Source organism: Pipistrellus hanaki (assembly GCF_964339955.1).
Source record: "Pipistrellus hanaki genome assembly, chromosome: 2".
Classification (NCBI taxonomy): domain Eukaryota; kingdom Metazoa; phylum Chordata; class Mammalia; order Chiroptera; family Vespertilionidae; genus Pipistrellus; species Pipistrellus hanaki.
This window is the reverse complement of record NC_140504.1, coordinates 191,368,098-191,390,245: the sequence shown is the minus strand read 5'-3', so window position 1 is coordinate 191,390,245 and position 22,148 is coordinate 191,368,098. Positions and strand designations below refer to the sequence as shown.

General features: G+C 58.8%; 1 protein-coding gene across 5 annotated transcripts in view; it reads left to right on the top strand.

The window, feature by feature from the left end:
• The window catches only part of ARHGEF10L (Rho guanine nucleotide exchange factor 10 like), a 119,563-nt gene that overhangs the window by 54,868 nt on the left and 42,547 nt on the right, over positions 1 to 22,148 (top strand). For 4 of the 5 annotated variants that reach the window (XM_084875223.1, XM_084875222.1, XM_084875220.1 and 1 more), the window contains exons 7-15: positions 3,077 to 3,249; positions 7,510 to 7,626; positions 10,375 to 10,483; positions 13,253 to 13,359; positions 15,097 to 15,174; positions 16,054 to 16,233; positions 17,164 to 17,280; positions 18,813 to 18,905; positions 19,575 to 19,748. In XM_084875223.1, the coding sequence (XP_084731349.1) occupies positions 3,077 to 3,249; positions 7,510 to 7,626; positions 10,375 to 10,483; positions 13,253 to 13,359; positions 15,097 to 15,174; positions 16,054 to 16,233; positions 17,164 to 17,280; positions 18,813 to 18,905; positions 19,575 to 19,748 (1,148 nt within the window). The remainder of the gene's footprint in view (positions 1 to 3,076; positions 3,250 to 7,509; positions 7,627 to 10,374; positions 10,484 to 13,252; positions 13,360 to 15,096; positions 15,175 to 16,053; positions 16,234 to 17,163; positions 17,281 to 18,812; positions 18,906 to 19,574; positions 19,749 to 22,148) is intronic. The other variant, XM_084875224.1, reaches the window with a different exon arrangement.

Genomic DNA, 22,148 nt, shown 5'->3' with positions numbered 1-22,148 from the left:
CCTTGGTCATTCTGACTTCCAGTCCAGTGCTCTGTCCCCTCCCCCAGGAGGACTTGGGCAGTGTCTGATGCCAGATGACTCTCACTGTTCAATCAACCTCACGAGGTCAGCAGGGCCAAGCTATGGCTCCAGTTGAGTTGCATCAGAGAGGTTAAGCCACCAGCCCCAGGTCACACAGCCAAGATTTTATGGATATCTGCCTGACCCTTGCCTTTACTTTTTAAAATTTTTGTTTATTGATTTTTTCTTTTTTCTTTTTGGAGAGAGAGAGAGAGAGAAAAGGAGAGGCACAGAGAAAGAATCAAACCCGCAACCTTGGCTTATTGGGACGACACTTCAGCCAACTGAGCCACCCAGCCAGGGCCTGACCCTTGCTTTTACTTTTTTTTTCTTTTAAAAAATATATTTTTATTGATTTTAGAGAGGAAGGGAGCGGTAGAGAGAGAGAGAGAGAGAGAGAGAGAGAGAGAGAGAGAGAGGGAAACATCAATGATGAGAGAGAATCATAGATTGGCTGCCTCTTGCACATCCCCTACTGGGGATCCAGCCCGCAACCCGGCCATGTACCCTGGCCAGGATTCGAACCATGACCTCCAAGTTATAGGTCGACTTTCAACCACTGAGCCTCTCTGGCTGGGCTGACTCTTGCTTTTTGCTATTACCCCATTCTGCCGAGGTGCAGGCCACCCAAGCTAGTGGATTCTCAGCCCTGGGTTCCGGTCTCGGCTCTGCCATTGATCAGGGCACAGGGATATGGGCCTTTGGGCCAGAAACATTTGATTTATGTTTCTTCATATAAAATCAGACTGTCATCCTGACCTCACAGGACTTTGGGGAGGGTCACAGCAGAGGACTTCTGCTTCATCTCTCGGGGCCTCAGTCGATGCATCTGTCAAGTGGGGGCAGTAAAGCTGGGTGCTTGGTGAGGGTGCCAGCAGAGAGACCTGGAGCGCTGAGCGGTGGTGCTGAATGCTTTGGAAAGGGCTGTGATCTTGAGCACCAGCGAAGCCTGAGGCCCCAGGAAGCGGAGGGCGGGGACCAGGACCAGAGCTGCTGGGAGGTCCCCGAGGCCGAGGGTTTGGCACAGGCCCAGGAATCTGGTGTCATGGCGTCCCCTGGAGGAGCGTTTCTAGATGAGCCCAGGATGGGGGGGCTTCCTTACAAAGCGGTGAATGGATGGGGCCCGGCCCGGGAGTCTGCGGCCCCTCCTGTTCACTGCCTGACCTCGGGCAAGTCATCTGTGAATGGAGAGGCGATGACTTGCCACCTGCTGACCTGCAGGGCTGCTGGGAAAATTCATGGGGAGCTGGTGGCCCTTGGGAGGTGGGGAGGGAGATATCTAGCGAGACACCCTGGTTCTTTCTCGGGGGCAGCCCCAAGCATTGGTGGGGCCCGCACTGCAGTAATAGGACAATCCACCCAGCCTCACTGGAAAGGTCACCGTAAAGGTCACCGCCTTGTCACCAGCTGCTCCACTCCCTGAAAACATTAGTCACTATTAATCTTTTGCTTAAAAATACCCTCATGCTCCTGCCTGATCCTGGGGCCCTAGTTTCCAGCTAAGCTTCAGTGCGCCCATTTGGTTCTTTAGCTGCCAACCTTCCAGACCCCTGCCCCCCGCTTTCCCGAGGGGCGCAGGTGCGGGCTCGAGGTCAGTGCGATAACACAGAGCCCACCTGCGGCCCCCACCGGGAAGGATCCGGCACTCCCTGCTAGAGCGTTCCGTACATATTTTATTTATTCCACCTCCTGCTTATTACCACCCCGTCTTACAGAGAGGCCTCCGGAGACCCGCGCTGCCCTGCCCAGCACGCGTGCTTTCCGAGCAGATTAAGCCCCTTTGCGGTGCCGGGTTTTCTCCGTGTTGACAACAGCCTTTTCATCTGCCGGCATTTTTGGCCTGGCCTCACTTTTGTGAGGTTTGCAGTTCAGTTCTTCGGGTAATTGACCCGGAAGCGAAGCCCCGAGGGGTGAAGGGGAAGCCCATGATCTCGCAGTGGCAGAGCTGGGGCTGTACGGGGACCTGTGTTCCAGTCCCAGGACAGTCTGTGAGCACATCTCACACCCACGTGACAGAGACCCCAAGAGTGCCCCGGCCCTGGTGGCACCGCCTCTCTAGGCTAGTGGACTCTCTGGTCTTTGTCCCCAAGTTTTCGGTTCAAGGCATTTCCTGTGGGGCCTTGAAGAAAAGGGACCACTCCTGGACATTGGAGCAAGTGCGCCCCCTACTGGACCATTGAGGGAAAGAGGCTTGGTGTGAAGGATCCTGGCTCATGGAATGCTGGACCATCTCGGCTTACTCCCAGGATGCTGAGGCCAGAGCTGAGGGCCCAGTCAGGACTTGCTCCTCCACCTTCTCTTTTCTTTCTTTCTTTCTTTCTTTCTTTCTTTCTTTCTTTCTTTCTTTCTTTCTTTCTTTCTTTCTTTCTTTCTTTCTTTCTTTCTTTCTTTCTTCCTTCCTTCCTTCCTTCCTTCCTTCCTTCCTTTCTTTCTTATCCTCACCTGAGGATAATTTCCCATTGAATTTTAGAGAGAGTGGAAGAGACAGGGAAAGACAGAGGGAAATATTGATGTGAGAGAAACACATCGATTGGTTGCCTTCTGCATGAGCCCCGACCAGGGCCCGGGCTGGGGAGGAGCTTGCCACCGAAGTACGAGCCCTTGACTGGAATCGAACCCGGGACCCTTCAGTCCTCAGGCCGACGCTTTGTCTACTGACCCGAATTGGTGAGGGCCACCTTATCTTTTCTACAAAAAAATGCCTCTGAGGCCTGGGATGAGCACCGAGACCCCAGAAAAGTAATGCTGACAACGACAGGAAATCAGAGAGCCTGTCGGGTGCTGGACACATTTCTTGGGCTTTTGTACACTTTCTCGTGTCCGCTTCTCTTGACCCAGTGGCGGTTGTGTTGTCCTCACTTCTGTTGTATGGACAAGGAAGTGGAGGCGGAGCTCCCGGACCAGATGATATGCACCCATACTCCCCAACCCCCCCACGCACCTGGGCTCAGAAGTGGGGTCTGGTGGGCGTGCCTTGAACCTCCGCTCACCACTCACCAGCTTGCGCCTTGGCCAGCAGGGGCGGAGAGGAGCCTGCTGTACGAGGATGTGCGCCGGGACGGGGCTCCCAGGGAGGCCGAGGACCTAGGCTGGAGCTCCAGCGAGTTTGAGAGCTACAGCGAGGACTCCGAGGAGGAGGCCAAGCCGGAGGCAGAGCCCGCCAGGCCCCGCGTGTCCTTCCAGCCCAAGGTGAGCAGGCGGGGGCGTCTCTCAGGCTCCTGGGACCCCCTCGGGGAGGGGACGATGTGGGTGGTGAGAGCCAGGCCTGAGACTCATAGCTAAACAGTGATTCCCGGGAACGTGTGAGGGGGGAGGGGCCCTGGAACAGAAGCTGACCTGCGGGCCTTGCTGTTTGGCGGTGGAGAGCCCTGAACCGGGGGTGGGCATGGCTCATCCCTGGCACAGATGTTCTCTGCCCGGCGTCCATGGCAGATCCTGGCATTGATCAGGATGCTCCTGGGCTCAGGTCTGGCTTCAGAATCTGGTAGTCTGCCTGGAATGGGGTGCATCCAGCTGATCTCAGGGAGGGAGCAGAGGCCAAGAGGAGGGTGGCTTGCCTGGTCCCCCCTCTCCTGGGACAGTCTCACTGCTCGCATTCATTCTATGGACGCTCCCCGAAGGCAGACCCAGGCCTGGCTGAGATTTGGGATTTCGTGGGAGCAGCTTCTTACTGACGGACCCGAGGTGACTGGGTTCCTCTCAGGCTCCTTCCGAAAAGACACACACAGGCAGGCACGGGCAGCCTGGAGGCGGGGCAGAGACAAGGCAGGGGGCCTCGATCTGGGCTGGGATTGGGGGGCCTCCAAGTTTTCCCTAGTGCTTCCTGCCCCTTTCAAAGTGTGGGGATCCCCTCAGACAAGGCTCCCCCAAGTCCTCAGGAAGCCTGGGAGCGAGCAGTGGCCTTGACATGCTGCCAGCAAAACAGTTAGGCATCTGTGACACCTACTGTGTGCTTAGGCCACATCTTAGGGTGTGGGCTGGGGTACACGGGAACAGGAAGACCCACCCAGGCTCCGGGAACCTTTGAGGTCTAGAAGGAGATACTGAATATGGGACAGTTTGTCAAGAATGAAGACAAAATGCCGTTCTGTAACCGTGAGCCCTGGCAGTACGGTGCCTGCCTGACACGGTGGGATCTGGGGGGGGTTGGTCAGGGGGGGGGCCCAGGAGAGAGGGGCTGGGAGCTGGGGTGCAGCAGCCAGAGGAGATGGAAAGGTGGCTTGGGCTAAAGGGGTGGTCCGGCGGAGGCCAGGAACAGGCCGTTCCTGCTTCTGTCCTCAAAGGAGCAGCGTGTATCACTTAAGAGAGAGGGGCGCTTCCATTATGAAGCCACCACGCCCCCTGGGCAGCCTCTCTGTAGGAGGGCGGGATGTGCACATCTCAGCCGGCTCCTGGTCGTGGGAGCAAGTGGCCTTGATGCCTAGGCCAGCCATTTTCTCAGCATCTGGCTGCCCCTCCTCATCCCCCCAGCCATGTCCCCAGCCCTGCCTTCTTGCTGGGGCCTGGGAGGGTACCGTCGGCACCTCTCAGAGGGCAGGAGGCATGGGGGTGCTGGGTTGGCGCTCTCTGGTGGTGGCCTTCAGACTGGCATGGGCATCGGGATCACGTGGTAGCTGGTTGATCACCTGCTCAGGGACTCTGGCTCAGGGTTTGGGGTGGCAGGGCAAGCTGCCTTTTAACCAGCGCTCTGCCCCCAGGTGATGCCAGGGGCCAGGGAGCACTCTGAGAGTGCGGGGCTGGCCCTCCTCGGGACCTGGCCCCAGGGTTGGGGGTCTCTGGTTGCTGCCTTGAGCTCAGGTCCCACATACCCTGAGGCTGGGGCTTTGGGCTCTCCTCAGCAGACAATGTTCTTGGAATTTCTAACCATGGGGACTTTTTCTCTGGAGGTGGAGCCAACGCCCTCCTGCTGCCTGAACAGCAGGCTCCCAGGACGGGGGGTTGACGAGGGGCCCTTACTTCAGCACCCACCTCTGCCAGGGACCCCCTGGCCCTGCCTGCGGTGCTCTGCCCTCGGAGCTTCTCGGACGCACCTGCTCCCGTGCCTGGCGCTGCAGCGGCTGATGCTTCAGGGCCACCGCTGCTTGGCGTGCTGTGTGGCTGCGGGCGCTGGGCAGCAGAGACCAGGAATTGTTGGTCCTGTCCTTAGAGACCAGAGGGGCTGGCACCCTGCCCTGCTGCCAGAGAACGAGTGGACTTCCTCCTCCTCACGTCTCGAGAGGCCGCTCTCGACGGGTGGACTTTTGCCAAAGGAAGTGACCACAGGGTGTGCAGAGGGACCTGCTTGGAAGCAGCCGGCCCGGGTGTAAGCAGGAGCCGGGCCCTGTTATGCTAATCGTACCTGCTGGCTGCCTCCCAGTGGCAGGTGTTAATTTTTTTTCCAGTTGTGGAGTGGGCTGCTTGAACTTGGTCACTTTCTGACTGTGACTTCTTCATAATTAAGGTCACTGTGACCCTGTGGTCAGGGGACGGAGGCAGAAAAGCAGCTCTGACCTCAGCCTTGTTGGCTCCCCTGCGCGGATCTGGCCGGTTCTGCAGGAGACTTCCGGTCCTGGGTCTTCTGACCCAGGGCAGCAGGCCCACGTGGCTTTATGGTTTTACTGTGTCCATCTTATTTGCCGATGGAACAGAACTCAGTACAAACTCCAAGCTCCCCAGTTTCTGGGGAGTCTGAGTGACACACAGAAGGATACCTGTCTGATTACTTCTTTGTATAACAATCATAAACCTTTGCCGGGTGTGGTACAGCTTTCCAAGCAGTTTCATTTTGTTTTCCTAACACCCTAGAGTGGCTGGTATCATGGGCATTAAGGGTCTCATTTTATTCCTCAGAGAACCTAAGTGATCGAAGCTCAGAGAGGTTAGATGACGTGGTCAGGGTCACACAGCCAGCGAGGGGTAGAGCCACACTCATCACATATCATGTGACAAAAAATACTCCATCCATCCATCCATTCATCCATCCATCCATCCATCCTTCTGTCCATCCCACCATCTATCCATCCAGCTATTCAACAGAGGGCGAGCACTTATTTGAATAAGATGAGCACTTCCACTTTCTGAGGAATCACCAAGCTCTCGCTATAGTAAATGTGTCATCGCTGTAATCTCCGCAGGCACTCTGTGACGTGGCTATTACCATGGCCCTTTGCCTGTGGGGAAGCTGGAACTCAGGTGGGGAGACCTGCCAGCGAGTAAGGGGGGCCGGTGATTTGAGTGCAGGCTCGCCCGCCTCCAGAGCTCAGACTCTCGCTCTCCCTGCGCGTCTGCTGCTCTAAAGGACACTCTGTCGGTCTTCTGTGTACTTGGCCCAGTATCGCCCTTGCTTATACACATCATGCACTTAATGTCTATCTGATCATCTGTCCATCCATCCATCCATCTTCCCAGACAGTGTGAAAGCAGTCACCCATCCATCCTTACATTCAGTCCTCCTTCCCTTTGTCCCTCCCTCCCTCCCTCCCTCCCTCCCTTCCTCCCTCCCTCCCTCCCTCCCTCCCTCCCTCTACGTATCCACCCCTTCCTCCCGTGGTGTGCTAGAGCCAGCTTGGCCTTGCTCACAAGAACCAAAGAACCAATTGTGAGTGTCTCTTTCCAAGTTCACATCCAGTGATTCAGGTTGGTAGCTTGAAATGGGTTAGGTGGGAGATTTGCACCACAGGAATGCTACAAAGCTGAGCTCTTTTGCCTGGAGAACTGGTTGTTCATGTTTATCAGCACAGCACTGTGTATCATCCACCAGTCCATTCATCCTTTTATTTTTCCATTCATCTTACTGTCTAGTCACCCCTCCATCCATTTGCCCTGCTATGCAGTCACCTAACTAAATTTATCCATTTGCTCACCTATCCATTTATCTCTCCATCCAACCGTTCATCCATCCATCTACTTATCCATGAGTCTGTCCATCTACCCATCTGCCTATCTGTTTTGCATCCATCTGTCCAACCATCCCTCCATCCATTCACCCATCTTTCTGTGCATCTTCCTACTCATCCACGTATCCCCTCGCCCACCTGTTCCGCCCATCCATCTCCCTGCCACCCATCCATCTCACAAAGTTGCCAAGAACCTCTGATGTCACAAGCCCCCTGGGATGGGGAGATGACAAAGACACAGTCCTTGTCCTCCCAGCATTGCACCCTTCCCTGAGAGGTGCCTGGGCTACTCCCCTGCCGCCTCTCCTCCCCAGCAGCCGGGTTCCCTGTTTTCCTGACATGTTGTGGGGGAGGGGGTGTAGGGCGATGCTGGAGCCAGTCCAGGCAGGAGGCTGGCTAGACTGCTGCCTGGGCCCTGGTCAAGCCCAGCCCCCCAATCCCGCCTGCTCCCCATTGTCCATCTGCCACCTTACCTGAGTCTCCTTTTTGCTCTGTTGTCCCTGTTTTGTCTCCTCCCTGTCCTGCCTGCTTCTCTCGCCTGCTCTCCTTCTGCCTGGCCGCTTGGGGGCTCCAGCTTTCTCCAGACCTGACTAGGCTAAAGGAGAGATACACCAGGACTAAGAGAGACATCTTGGCTTTAAGAGTTGGGGGGAGAGACATGCAGGAGCTGAAGCACAAGTACGATTGTAAGGTATTGTTTGTCTGTCCCTCCCACGTCCTGGGCCGCAGAGGGTGGGCCGAGCCCTGGGCTGCCCCCGAGACGGGAACTGGCTGTGGGGCACACCTGGGCAGGAGCTGGTCAGCGCCTCAGTGGGCCTGTTTCTTTCCATGCTCTTACCTCTCATTTGCTCCCTGTCCTCAAGCGAAGCCTGACCGGTCTACAGGAATTCCTGGGTGGGCTTTCAAACTCAGGGCCTTTGGAATCCCCCGTGGAGCTTTGAAACGTGCAGATTTCTGAGCTCCGTCCCCCCCCCTCCCCCGGGTCCCCCCCTGCTCCCCAAGACTCAGAGTCTGCAGGTGGGGACCAAGGCCTTGCAGTCTGCGTATTTAATAACCATGGTGGGGGCGCGGGGTTGGGTTACATAGACATCTTCCCCGTCCTGTTCAGAGAGATTCAGGGTACCTGCTTCTCAGATGGGACCCAGACCGCTGGATAATGATGCTGCTGACAGCAGTAGCTTCCGTTCATTGAGTGACTACCATGTGCTATGGGCTTGGAAGGCCCGAAGGCCTGGGTTTGAATCCCCATCCCACCACTTTCTCTCTGTGTGATTCTGGGCAGGTCTCTTGACCTCTCTGACCTCGGTTTCCTGGCCTGAGAAATGGGGGCATCAGCAGGAGCAGCCCCTGGGGTGGATGTAAGGATGAGCTCAGGCGTGTGAGGTGCTCGGGGCTGCACTCAGCACAGCCCGGGCGCTCCATGGATGGTGGCAGTAGGACTGTACCTGCCTTGTCTGTCCCCAGGGCCCCCTGCAGGCAGGCGTGTCACTGCTGTCACTTAGCGTTAGTGAGGACGGTGAGGGTCCCACCGGCGTCAGCCGCAGAGCTGGGCTTCACACCTGCACTCTCCAGCCCGTGGCCCTGTCCCCATCGGACCCCGAGGCCTCCCCAGGGGGAGGAGAAGAGGCACTCTACAGCATGCGGGCCCTATTACAGCTGCCCCGAGAGGCTCGACGCCTGGGGTCGGGCAGGTTGAACTTCTTGGGAAGCCGAGGCCAGAGAGGAGCGGGGAGCACCTGGAGGACCCCCGACCAGCACTTTTCCTGGCGCGGCCTCTGCACTGTGAGGGTGGGTGGGGGTGGCAGGCTGACTCAGGGACCCCTCTGGGGTACCCACCTGCTCTTTCACTGCCCAGGAAAATGCCAACAGGAAGGCTGCAGGTGGTTCCCCCAAAGACCACGTGGGGAGCTCCTAGGACAGCCCTGCAGGTGGCGCTCTGCCAGGCCGGGAACTGGGCTCCAGGACAGAGGTTTCCCATCTGAGCGTCTTCATGCAGTTTGGGGTCGACATCTGTCCCTCTTGTTAGTTCTCACAAGAACATTTATGACCCTCCCACCCAAAGGCCAGGCACTGCCACCCTTGCATTGTCCTGTGGAGGCGAGGAGGGGCTGGGCCGTTCCTCCCCCACCCTCTGCTGGTTGTTTCTAGAAAGCTGGCCTAGTTCCTGAAAAGCGCCACCCTGCCCCCAGCCTCATCCCCTACTGGTTTCCAGCAAGCCTCCCTCTCCCAGACCCCCACGGAGCGCCCGCCCCTTCCGCTGGGGCCCCAGGGGGTGTTCGGAGGAAGGAGGTCGGAAGAGCAGAGACCAGCCCCCCTCGCCCATGAGTGCTCCCAGTTACAGCAGAGACTTCAGGAAGGAGAGGGTGCCCTAGGCAGGCACTGCCCGTGATGTTAGCCGCGGGGTTATTTAGATTCAAATGAATGAAAATGAAATAGAGTTTGGGTCCCCAGTCGCACCAGCCACTTTTCCAAAGTCCCAATGTTGCGTAGGGTTAGCGGCTGCCACGCTGGCAGCAGAGAGGAAGCATGTCCGTCCCTGTGGAAGCTTCTCTCAGTGGCGCTGGCTGTGCGTCGGGGAAGATGCCAGGGCTGGGCTGGGTGCGGAGGGAAAGAATGAGTTAGGGGACAGCAGCTCTGTGTGCAGGCCAGGGCTCCCCCAGCGCCCAGGGTGCCCGCTTCCCCTCCGGGCACGCCTCCTCTGTGCCCGCGTTCTGCTTAGCTTGCTACGCTGGTGTCGCCGGCCCTCCCCGCCGAGGGGAAGCTGCGCCCTGCTCTGTGGCAACTTCAGCCTTCTCCCCTTCCCCGGACTGTGGCTCAGTAAGAAAGCTGGCTCTTTGGGGGCACGGGACGGGTTCCTCCCTCGGGTTCCGCAGGTGGGATGGAGGTGCGTACTCACCTCCTTTGGGTGGCCCCTCAAGTAACCCCGATACCCTGCAGCTTGCTTTTCTGTCCAGCGTGCTCCCCCAGACCTGTCCGCTTGGTCCTCACGGCCCCGGTGAGTCTCAGCGAGAGACGGAGGCTCCCTGAGGTCAAGAGTCACACGTCCAGAGCCATGTTGCTGGGCGTGGTGCCAGGCTAGGACCCCAGGCCTCGAGCCTTCCCCCACGTGTCCCCTCCCCTCGATTTGATGGGAGTAGATGCAGTATGGTTAGTCCCAAAGGGGGAAAGTCAAGTTAGGACCTCCCCTTGCCCATAAAGAGGGCTCCCCTAGAGAGATCCTCCTTCTCATCCTGTCCCAGGGGGTCTCCAGCGGTCTCTGGGCGCCCTGCCCCACCGTCCCTCTTGGCCTCTGAGGCCACCTCCCCGGGAGGGAACGGGCCCCGGGGCCTTGCTGTTTGTCGTCCTGGCCTGGAGGCCTGGGCGGAGCTGGTGGCCCTTGGTGGCCGGTGGCCCAGGGCCTCCCTCCTCTTCTCTGACGAGTGTCTCTGCCTTTGCCCAGATGACCCAGTTCATGAAGGCCGCCCGGAGCGGGACCAAGGACGGGCTGGAGAAGACCAGGATCGCCGTCCTGCGCAAGGTGTCCTTCCTGCACCGGAAGGACGTCCTCGGTGAGGCCCTGGGCCGGCCTGGGGGGCGAGGTCACTGGTGTCTGGGCTCCTCTGGCGGTGGGTCTTGGGGGCTGAACCCCACATGTCAGGCTGCTGTCCCAGCCCATTTCCTGTTTCTCTTGGAGGCGTGGCCTTCTCTTCCAGGGGAGGTGGGGCCTCTCCCTTTAGCACCCCTGCCCTTGGCCTTGGCCTCGAGCCTCCCGTGCTGTCTAGCTTACCTAGTCTCACCTTTGAGTTTTGTTCATGCCTTCCTTTATCGTCACCCATCTCTCCACCAGCCAGCACTTAGTGAGCACCGACTAAGGGCCATGCCCCGTGCTGGGTGCAGGGGCACCGAGATGCATTGAACAGCATCTCCTCCAGGAGCGGGGGAGACAGGCCTATAGACAGGAAATGACCCCCCCCCCCTCCATCCAACACACACACACACACACACACACACACACACACACACACACGGCTGGCAGGCAGCATGGCGGCATGGTGGGGTGCCATGGCGTGAGGCAGGGAAGACGGGCATGGAATGTGGGATTGAAGGGACAGGGAAGGGCTGGGAGCAGGAGAGGGAGACCCAGGTCAGTCAGCAGGGGGGTAGGGGAGGGACGGGTGCTCCGGGCGCAGAAGGGAGCCTGTGCAAGGCCGGAAGGCGGGGCATAGATGTCCCAGAAATGATTTTCGTGATAGTTCATGTTTATGAGATTCGTTGCTTGCCAGGCGCTCATAAGAGCTTTACAGCTCCTCACTTAATCCTAATAAGCACCAGACAGCGACAGAGGCCTGCCCCGTTCCCGTTCAGAGAGGGGGGAGCAGGCTCAGCGGGGTTCAGTGACTGGCCTGGGGACCCACAGGCACGGCAGGGATGGAGGAGGCTCCCTCCTCCGGCTGGAGGGAGGGTGGGGGGAGAGATGGGGCCAGGCCAGGGCTGTAGGCCAGGGAGACCCGAGGCTCTGCACCCTTTGTGCCTCAGTTTGCTCATCCGGGCAATGGGCTAAGACAGCATCTGTCTCAAGGGGCTGTTGTAAGGATGACCAAGGTAGTACATGGAAAGAGCCTGGCTCAGCGCCCCCGTTCCTGTGTGGTAGGCGTTACTGTCAGTGTGTGTGTAGGTGTGTGTGTGTGTGTGGTTGTGTGTGTGTGTGTGTGATTGTGTGTGTGTGTGTGTGGTAGGCATTACTGTCAGTGTGTGTGTGTGGTTGTGTGTGTGTGTGTATGGTAGGCATTACTGTCAGTGTGTGTGTATAGGTGTGTGTGTGTGTGTGGTTGTGTGTGTGTGTGTGTGATTGTGTGTGTGTGTATGTGTGGTAGGCGTTACTGTCAGTGTGTGTGTGTGGTTGTGTGTGTGGTAGGCGTTACTGTCAGTGTGTGTGTGTATAGGTGTGTGTGTGTGTGTGTGTTTGTGTGTGTGTGTGTGTGTGTGTGATTATGTGTGTGTGTGTGTGTGTGGTAGGCATTACTGTCAGTGTGTGTGTGTGGTTGTGTGTGTGTGTGTGTGTGTGTGTGTTGGATGGAGGGTGGTGGGGGGTGGCGCTAAGTGGAGTGTCTGGTGTCAGGACCGAATCTCTCTGCCCTGGGTCCAGATCCCAGCTCCGCTGCCTCCTGGCCATGTGACCTGCACAGTTAATCCCAGCAGCGCATGTACTGGGTGCAGCGCTAAACCTGTGCAGGTGCCCCGGCCCCGATGGGAAGGGGACAGGCCCAAACGTAGTGGAGTGGCCCGGAGAAAGAGCAGGGGGGCCAGGCGCGCTGGCTGGGAGCAGTTCCTGGTCACTGTCCCCACCCCCAGGCCAGCCAGGCCCTCCCTTCCCGGCCAGGGCTTCCTAAAGTGACCCTCCCCGCAGAGCGTTATTAATAGCTGTGGCAGGGCTCGAATCACCGGCCAAGAATGCTGCCCAGCGCCACATGGGGGAAGAGGAAGCCGCAGGGCCGGAGGCTGGTGTGGGTGTGGAGCGGTCGCCCGGGTGCCATGTGGGCCCAGAAGGAGGGCCTTCACCACCCCCACCCCCACCCTCACCCCCACGCTGTGGTTCGCTGCCCCTCCTCCTCCTCTTCTGTCTCCTGCTCAGGTAAGGGCCCACCTGCGTGTCCCTGCTCCCTCGGCCCCGGGAGGCACCGCCACTTCTTTCTTCCCAGCTTCCCCACGGCGCCCACTTCCTGCTGCCCACGGCCGCTGCCATTGGGTGTCAGAGCCCCGACCAGCCAGGGTCCCGACTCCCGTGTCCACATCTCTCACGTAGGGGCCAGACCTTCAAGGCCAGACCTCTGCCCTCTGCCTGCCTCCCCTTCTCTCTGCCTGAGCCTGTCTCCCTGCCCTCCATCTGAGACCCACGCCCACTCATGCCCACAGTGCCCTGCGGAAACCAGCTGAACTTTTCCCCTTTGGCATCTTCGCATATTTTTTTGAAAGATGAAAACACGGAGCCAAACCGCTCGCTCTTTGGGGTCTTTCTTCTCCGTTTTGGGCATCCAGAAGAAAACTATTTTTAGTGCCGAATGCTGGGCTCCCAGGCGGCCGGGCCTGGCCAGGCCAGAAGCGGTTGGGTCTGAGCCGGGGCGAGGACTCTGGCGAGTGGATGCTGCTGTGATTCCGCCCTCGCTCACGGTTCTTTGGGGACGGGCTATGGCAGGGGACTGTGGCCGAGGATGCGGCCCCTGGGCTCTGACCCTGGGAGGCCCCAGGTGCCACTCAGCCAGGGTGGCTCCCAGCTCCTGGAGCCTGAGCAGGCATGCTGCCCCGGCCTTGCGGTGTCACCAGCCTGTCTGACTTTCCAGGTGACTCGGAGGACGAGGACATGGGGCTCCTGGAGATCAGCGTCACGGACATGAAGCCCACAGCCCCGGAGCTGGGCCCCATGCCCGACGGCCTGAGCCCTCAGCAGGTCTGTGGGAGGAGCGGGGTGGGGTGGGGTGGGTGGGAGTCTTCAGGGGAAGGAAAGTTGGGGTCCCAGCTGATTGCCTGGGGCCACAAGGTCTGCATCTGGAAGGGGAAGTGATGATTGGGGGCTCTTAGCTGAACCCTAACTGGGGCCTCTTGGGTTCTCTTCCCAAGCAGCTGCACAGACTTTCCAAACTGGGTGCTGAGGGCCCCGAGGACCCCCACATTCTGGTCCCTGGCGGTGGGTCCCCCTTCATACCCCCCTGAATCTGGAGCCTCGCTTCCCTCGCCCACGGCAACCAGAGCGGCTCCGACTTACCTGTTTCAAATGAAGGTGCTGTTTTGACGGAAGGGACTACATTTAAAAGGGCTGAGACACACTGAGCTCCTTCGGCTCCGAGAGGCCTGAGCGAGGGGCCCGCTCCCACCCTCCGTCCACCTGTCGTCAGGCTGGGGTCCGAGTCCCACGGGCTTCCCCTTCGAGCCGGCTCCGAGCCGTGTCTTCCTTCTCCCAGCGTCACGCCCAGCCGGGCGGCTCTGCTCCGAGACCCCGGCTGTCATGTCGGTTCCCCCCCAATCTGGGTTTTCCCAGCCCCGGGGCCAGCAGGAGAGACCTGCTTCCCTCTGGTTGTGGGGACGCTAAGCAAGACGTGTTTGGGGCACCAAGCTCAGTGGAGGGATTTGTCACCTTTTGGGGGGACAGAAAACCCCGATGTCTGGCCTCTTAACCATCAGGGGGATGGGGCCGCACCTCTCATCTTGGGAGGCCAGCCGCCTGCTTCCTTTGTTTCTGTGACCCTGGCCCCTGATCGCACTGGGATGGTGACCCCGCTTCCCGCCCCAGTGCAGGCAGCCACTGTCCGAGCAGGCCGAGCCCGCGAGACCCCAGGCTCCCGCTCGCAGCCCAGGGCCCTCCTTCCTGGTGTCGGCCGGTCTCTCTGCCCAGGAGCCTGCGAGTTCCTGGCTCAGGCAAGACGAGTTACTCTAGGCCAGTGGTCGAACCACTGTTTGCCGCTCTGTTGACTAATGAGTTTGCCAACCGCCGCGTAAGGCATTACCCTTATCCAGACGTTTTGACTTCAGGTTGTAGACATTAGTACATTATTAAAATGTGTTTTTTTAAAGTGTTTGTCCCTAAGGCAGTGGTCGGCAAACTCATTAGTCAGCAGAGCAGCAAGCCTCAGCTCGAGAGCCGCATCTGGCTTGCGAGCCGCAGCTTGCCGACCACTGCTCTAGGCCAGTGGCTTTCGACCAAGGTGATTTTGTAACCTGGGGCCATCGGGCAAGGTCTGCTTGTCCCAACTGGGAGATGCTGCTGGGATCTCGGGGTCAGGGCCTGGGATGCGGCTAAGCATCTGACAGTGCACAGGACTGTCCACACAGTCACCGGGCCTTAACTGTCAGTGCAATTGGGAACTCTGCAATGGGAGCAGCTTGGGCACCGGACAAGGGGACGGGGGGGGGGGGGGGGGGCGTCGTCCAGGGCTCCCTCTCCCCATTCTGCAGACTGGGGAGCACGGGTGTTTCTCTGGGGAGCACGGGTGTTTCTCTGGGGTGGGCAGGGGCCCTGGAAGGAAATGCTGGGCCTCCAGGCCCATTGGTCCCAGGGAGTGACGGGTCCCTTAGTTACCAGCTCCTCTGGGCACTGGGCTCCTTTCCCCGTCACCGGGGTTCTGCACACAGTAGGTCTGCTCTGTGCCACGGTTGGTGCAGGCGCTGACTGAGCTCTCGGCCCGAGCAGGTGGTCCGGAGGCACATCCTGGGCTCCATCGTGCAGAGCGAAGGCAGCTACGTGGAGTCTTTGAAGCGGGTCCTCCAGGTACGACTCGGGCCCCAGGGAGAGGGGCGGGTCCCGCAGGGACACCTGGCAGGGAGTGTTTGGGGCCTGGGGGAGGGGGTCAAAGGCCAGCTCTTTGATGGGGACAGCAGGACCCCAATGGGAGACATTAAGAGTTCCCGATGCCTTGGTGTTCACAGGAGGCCTGCGCTTTCTGAAACAAACTTGGGGTTCTGTGGAATAAGGGCTGTTCTGGAGGGTCCAGGGCACGGGGTCCCTTCTGTGCCTGAAAGGGACCGTGTCTTCCTCTGGAGCCCCTGGGCCAGGGCCATGCCTTCCCATCGTCCTGAAGCCCCCACGTTGGGGAAGGGGAGGCACCTTCTCTCGCCATCACATGCCCAGGGATTGCTCGATGGTCATGTGACTCGATCAAGGTGTAGCCACCTGGTCTGTCGTTGGCATTCCTGAAACGGTGATTCTGCCGGGATGCTGTGGGCTCTCGGAGTGAGGCCAACAGGGGAGGGTGTTGTCCGGGTGGGAGCCACACAGAGGGGCCCGGTCCACAGACCTCAGGCGGGTGGAGATGAAAACCCCTGTGTGCCTGACAAAGCTGGGGGTCGGGGGGCTCCCCGGGACATCATGGCCTCTGTCCGTCAGACAGACTGGCTCAGGCAGAGCTGAACAGGGGCAGCTCAGCCTTGGGAGCTGACACCATGGAGTTCCTTCCAACCCAGCTCAACACAGAAGTTGGGGGCGGGGGAGTGGCTGTGGGTGGGCACAGAGGGGCCAGGAGGGTTACATCATGGAGATTCTTCTAGAAGATAGGCGAGGGGGAGTGAGGGAGACCTGCTTCCTCGACAGGAAGGCCCACCAAGCTCTCCTTGGCCTTGGCCCGCTCACCCCTGCCCCCCGGCCCGGCAGGACTACCGCAACCCGCTGGTGGAGATGGAGCCCAAGGCGCTGAGCCTGCGCAAGTGCCAGGTGGTGTTCTTCCGCGTGAAGGAGATCCTGCACTGCCACTCCATGTTCCAGATCGCCCTGTCCTCCCGCGTGGCCGAGTGGGACGCCACCGAGAAGATCGGGGACCTCTTCGTGGCTTCGGTGGGTGTCCCCAGGCTCTTTCCCTGGGGAAAACCACCGCCTGTCTGACCTGGTGGCCGTTTGGGCCAGCCTCCTGCCTCTGCCGCTCCCCTTGTCCGGGTCAGCGGGGTCACAGGGTGGCAGGGCCTGAATCTGCCCTGGGGTCCAAGCGGGGGTGGGCATGACACCTACCAGTGCCCAGGGTGACCTTGGAGATGGCTGCAGGCGTGGTGCTGGGGGCCTCCAGGAGACCGGCCACTGTGGGCAGCCACCAGGGTCTGAAGGTCCCTGGCCGGGCACTCCCGGGTGACCACTGTTTGCAGTGCTTAAACAGACCACGTCTTGGCCCCCGGCGGATGTCCCAGGGCGGAAGGGGGGAGTGGGGGGGCCTCCTCAGCCCTGGATCACACTCCTGATCCTGGCCTGGTCTCTGCTCGGCTTTGCCGTGTCCGGCAGCTCTCAGGCCCTCTCTGACCCAGGTCCCCCCAGTGGATTGTGGGGTGTGTTAGAAATCCCTGGGCCCAGAGAGACTCATGAGCTAAGGAGGGTGATGTCAGTGGAACTCCACTTTGACCCGTCTGGGACATGTGGGTTCTGCTGAAAGAAAAAGGATTGAAAACTCGAGTGCTCAGCAGATCCGACCCCTGGCCAGTGCGTCCCGGGAGTCAGGAGCAGCACCCGCATGGTGAAGAGCCGGGGGTTTATTTTCTGGGGTGTCCTCCTCCTGCCCTGGCACGGCGGGGCTGCCGTGCCAGGGCAGGAGGAGCACCAGGCTGTCTTTGTTCCCTGCCTCTTCCTCCCTGCCACCTCGGGGTCTCCTCCTCTCCCGGGGTGACAGGTGTCCCGACCTCAGACTAGGTGAGATTCCCCAGGTGTCATCAGAGAGCTGAGGTGGGTGTCAGTGAGGGGGGCGGGCGTGACCCTCCCGTGACCCTCCCACGCCTGTTTCAGTTCTCCAAGTCCATGGTGCTCGACGTGTACAGCGACTACGTGAACAACTTCACCAACGCCATGTCCATCATCAAGAAGGCCTGTCTCACCAAGCCCGCCTTCCTCGAGTTTCTCAAGGTGGGCTGGCGGGGGCTGCAGCCCCCTCAATGGGCGCTGGCAGAGGTGGTGGGGTGGGAGGGCTTCTCAGAGGGGGGGCTTTGGCCCAGCTTCAGGTAGCGTGTTGTTTTTTTTGGGGGGGGCACCTCTTTCCTTCGGGGCTCCCACAGTCCCATCCTCCTGCCCCCCAACAGGAGGGGGATGATGAGGGACAGTTAGCCTCTTGGGATCCTGGCTTCGCCAGGCGGAAGGGGCGGCCTGTGGCCTCTTGGGAATGGGTGAGGTGATGGTGGGTCTGCCGTGGGGAGACCCAGCAGTGCCGGGGCCTGTACCTCTGGCCGGCTGGTCAGGGCGGGTCTCCAGGTATATAGCTCAGAGTGTCATTGGGCTGTCCCTTTTCTTGTTTAAAAATATATATCTTTATTGATTTCAGAGGGGAAGGGAGAAGGAGAGAAAGATAGAAACATCAATGATGAGAGAGATTCATTGATTGGGTGCCCCCTACATACTCCTTCCTAGGGATGGAGCCCACAATCTGGGCATGTGCCCTGACCGGGAATCGAACTACAACCTCTTCCTTATTTGTAAAAGGGCGAGGGGAATTTCTCAAAGGGGTGTCTTGGGGTTCTCGTGGGAGATTAGAGGTAAAAGGACCAAAGGCCTCATGTAGCTGTGGCCAGGCTCCCCCAGATTTCTTTGGGTGCTCAGTCAGGCGGGTCAGATGGAGGCCCTGCCTGCAGGGAGCACCCAGTGGAGGGTACAGGTGAGCCAGGAGCCGGGCCTCAGCTGAGGAACCCAGTGCCCTGGTCCAGGAGGGCATCTGACATGGGTCCTGGGGGTACGCTGGGATTATAGCAGGTGGAGATGGAGGAGGGGTGTGACAGGTGCAGGGTGGGGGCAAAGGTCAGAGGCAGGAGGATGGGGTCACAGGAGCACTGTTGCTGGGAAGTCAGGGGAGAGGAGGCCCAGAGGCAGCTGCCTCAGTGTGGGCGGCCCTGGACCTGCGGGACAGTGTGCTTCAGGCAGTGGGAGCTGCTGCGGAGTTTTGGGCCGGGCAGAGGGACGTGGAGGCCAGTGGACAGGCCAGTGGCAGCACCTGGGTTACCAGGGACGAGGGCAAAGATCTAGGTGACAGGTGTGTGGATGGAGTGGCAGGAACAGATGCAAGAGAGAGAACAGTAAGACCCCCGTGCCTGCCCCTCATCCTGGCCAGGCCCGGCTGCTTTCGTTTAAGTGGAGGGAATGGTTGTCTCCGTTATTGTAGAGACATGACCTCTGCAATAAATCGCTGAATTTCCCAGTTTATGCTGTTAGTCCAGAGACCTCAACCTGACTGCTCCAGTTTCTCCAGGCTGAGGGGCTGGGTGGGGACCCGTGGTGGCCGGGAGCCCCGGCCGCGGCACCAGAGACCCCCCTGGCTCTTCTCTCAGGCCCGAGGCTGAGCAGAGCGCTGGGCCCGGGGAGAGGAGCCCATCCCGGGCGGCGTCTGCACCCGGGGGCGCGGGGGCCTCGCTGCAGCGGGTCAGCCAATGACGCCACCTCGTCTTCAACAGCGGCGGCAGGTGTGCAGCCCTGACCGCGTCACGCTCTACGGGCTGATGGTGAAGCCCATCCAGAGGTTCCCGCAGTTCATCCTCCTGCTTCAGGTACCACCCGGGACTGTGCAGCCTCCTGCCCGCTCGGGGCGCGCCTGGAGGGTGGGGGCTCCCCTCTGTCATCTTCAGTCCCTGCATCTGCGGTGGACGGTGGGCGGGGCCTCTCCCCGCCCCCTCCCGCCCGGCCCCTCCCTCTTCACTCTTGGAGGGGAGCTGATTTCCCACCTCCCCATGTGGAATGCTGAGTGGCTGGTGGTGGGTGAGCCCAGGATTCTGGGAGGGAATGAAGGCGTGTGGAGCCCAGGACCTGTGGGCTCTGGGCTGGGAGGAGATGCTCAGGGAATGAGCTGACCTGGGCCACTTCAGGCTTCACAGGAAGCAGTAGGCCCCCTCCCCTCATGTCCCTGCCCCACCCCATGCCCAGGGCCTGAGACCTTGGGACATCCCTGTTAGTGTCCTCCTTTCTGTCCTCAGAGCTGATAGAGTAGCTGTCAGCATCGGTGCATCAGGGATGGGTCCACATGCTTACTATTTTTTCATTCATTCGCTGTTTCCTGAGCCCGTGCTCTATGCCAAGAACCACCTATCTGGCTGCAAGCTGAGCCTTTCAGACCCGGTCTCCAGGGTCTCCGTAGGGCCATGGAGGCTGAGGCTTTGACCTTAGCCAGGGGAGGGTCTGTGAGGGTGGGGTCTTCAGCCCTGGCTCTCTCGGCCCTGCAGGACATGCTGAAGAATACCCCCCGAGGCCACCCGGACAGGCTCTCGCTGCAGCTGGCCCTCACGGAGCTGGAGACACTGGCCGAGAAGCTCAATGAGCAGAAGCGGCTCGCTGACCAGGTGGCCGAGATCCAGCAGCTGACCAAGAGTGTCAGCGACCGCAGCAGCCTCAACAAGGTGAGTGTCGGGGGCTCCACACCTGCGTGGGTGCCCTCACCTGTTCTGCAGCCTGGATCACCTCTCTGCCTCCTGCCTCGTGGCCACCACCAGGTGGCAGTGTTCTCTGAGGAGGGGCTTCCTTGCTTCTCTTTGTGCTCACAGACCTTACCTAGAGGATTAGTCTCACTGGCCCCCCACATTCATTACTGTTTGTGCTACTTTAAGATAAAAGCTCATTTTTTTTCATTCATGTCATTGCCGGTAAATGTATGGGAAATGATAACCTAATACTGTGCTTGAGCAAGTGGGCTCTTAGAGTTTGGGGTTTGAATCCTGATTTTGCTGCTGGTGCTCACTGTGTGGCCTCAGGGGAATCACACAACCTCTCTGAACCTCACTTGCTCCCACTGAAAGGAGAATTCAAAGGTGCCCGACCCCCTGGAGCAAATGAGGGAGTCGGCAAAACAGCAGGTCCGGAGTCCTTAATACAAAGTGGCTATCGTCATTATCAGTGTTATTTTATTAAAGAAGAAGAAAGATGAAAAGTCCATGCTAGGTCTTGGGATTGCACGTTAGGAATATTCTAGCGTGCCCCCACCCACAAAAAAAATCTTAAAGACCCCTGTTTTTAAAATACAAAGCCAGCCCCGCTGGTGTGGGTCAGGAGGTCACAGTTCAATTCCTGGTCAGGGCACATGCCCGGGTTGTGGGCTCGATCCCCAGGAGGGGCCATTCAGGAGGTAGCTGATTGATGACTCTCATCATTGATGTTTCTCTCTCTCTCTCTCTCTCCCTCTCCCTTCCTCTTTGAAATCAATAAAAACACATTAAAAAAACCCAAAACAAAACAAAACACAAAGCCAGTACAAAAAAGTCACTTCCGAGAGCCACCTGCTGGCAGACGTCAGTCCTCTGTGTCCGAGGGGCATGTGACCTTGGCTGCCTGTGTGCATACGTACCCAGATCTGTACCGCGGGCTTCTCTCACCTACCGGAGGGCGGAAGTCGGCCCAGATGGTCCGGGTGAGGCGACCCCGCCCAGGGCACATTGGCCGGAGCGTCAGTCGGTCCTCTTTGGGGAAGTGACTTTGTGCTGGGTCATAAGGAGGTGCTCAGGTCTTTTTTGGGGAAAACTGGGAGACTCTGGGCTCTGTGGGCCCGAAAGCAGAACTAAGGCCGGTGACTAAGGCCAGGGAGATTTCAGCCACGCGGGTGGGATTTTTGTACAGGAAGGGTTGTCAGGAAAAAGCAGCCCTTTCCAGAAGGACTGCAGCCTTCCCATATATAGTGCTCTCACCCACAGGGCCATTTACTTTTTATTTTTAAATCTTTTCCACAGCCTGTGAACCTGGGCTGGGATAAGACAACCTGCAGGGCTCCTACATCTTAAGACTCTCCCACCTCAGGCCAAATTCAGGCTGCTCATACGTTTTTGGGCCCACACAGTAGTTAAAAAAATAATTAAAAAAATGGAGCCTTAACCAGTTTGGCTTAGTGGATAGAGCATCGGCCTGCGGACTAAAGGGTCCCAGATTCGATTCCAGTCAAGGGCAAGTACCTTGGTTGTGGGCACATCCCCAGTGGGGAGTGTGCAGGAGGCAGCTGATCAATGTTCCTCTCTCATTGATGTTTCTAACTCTCTATCCCTCTCCCTTCCTCTCTGTTAAAAAAAAAAAAAAAAAAAAAAAAAATATATATATATATATATATATATATATATATATATATATATATAATATATTTTTTTAAAAAAAGGAATTAGTTGCGAACATTTGAAAATGGAGAGCTATCCCATACAATTCAGACTTGTGGGTCCTCCTAAAGGATCGGAAGAGCTGGGAAACCTATAGGTGTTGGGCCAGGAACTTCCTACATGGTAGCCCCTCCCCACGTTTCCCAGTGAGGTTCCCTGCTCGCCCCACAGGCATCTGGGTTTGCTTCACCTGTTCCAGGAGGAAAGAGATGGGGAAAAAGATGGGGGAGAAGACAGAGCCTCCTCCTGGGGGGACGTCCCCAACTGTGATTGATCAAGGTGGGCATGAAGGCTGGGCGCCATCCTGTCCTCTCCCTGCCTCTGGGCAGGAGACCCTCTAGTAACGTCCATGCCTTCCATTTTGGAATGTCTCTGGAGAAAAAGACTTCATTCAGCCCAGCCGTGGCCACCCATGCTTTGGAACTTCTCTGTCTTCTGTGCTAGCTCCTCTTCTATAACCAGGAGGGTTTTTCTTGCCTCTGCTCACGCACCTGTGCAGCTGCAGTGGAGAGACTGTGGGGAAAGGAAGCCCTTTGCCCTAGCAGTTACTCTGGGAAGAGCCATCTCTTCTATTCCGCTCTGTCCCCCAGGGGGACCCGGGCAGGAAGGCGTGGCGGCCATTGGCTGGAGGTCAGGAAAACCTGTTGGTGTTGGGCAAGGAACTGC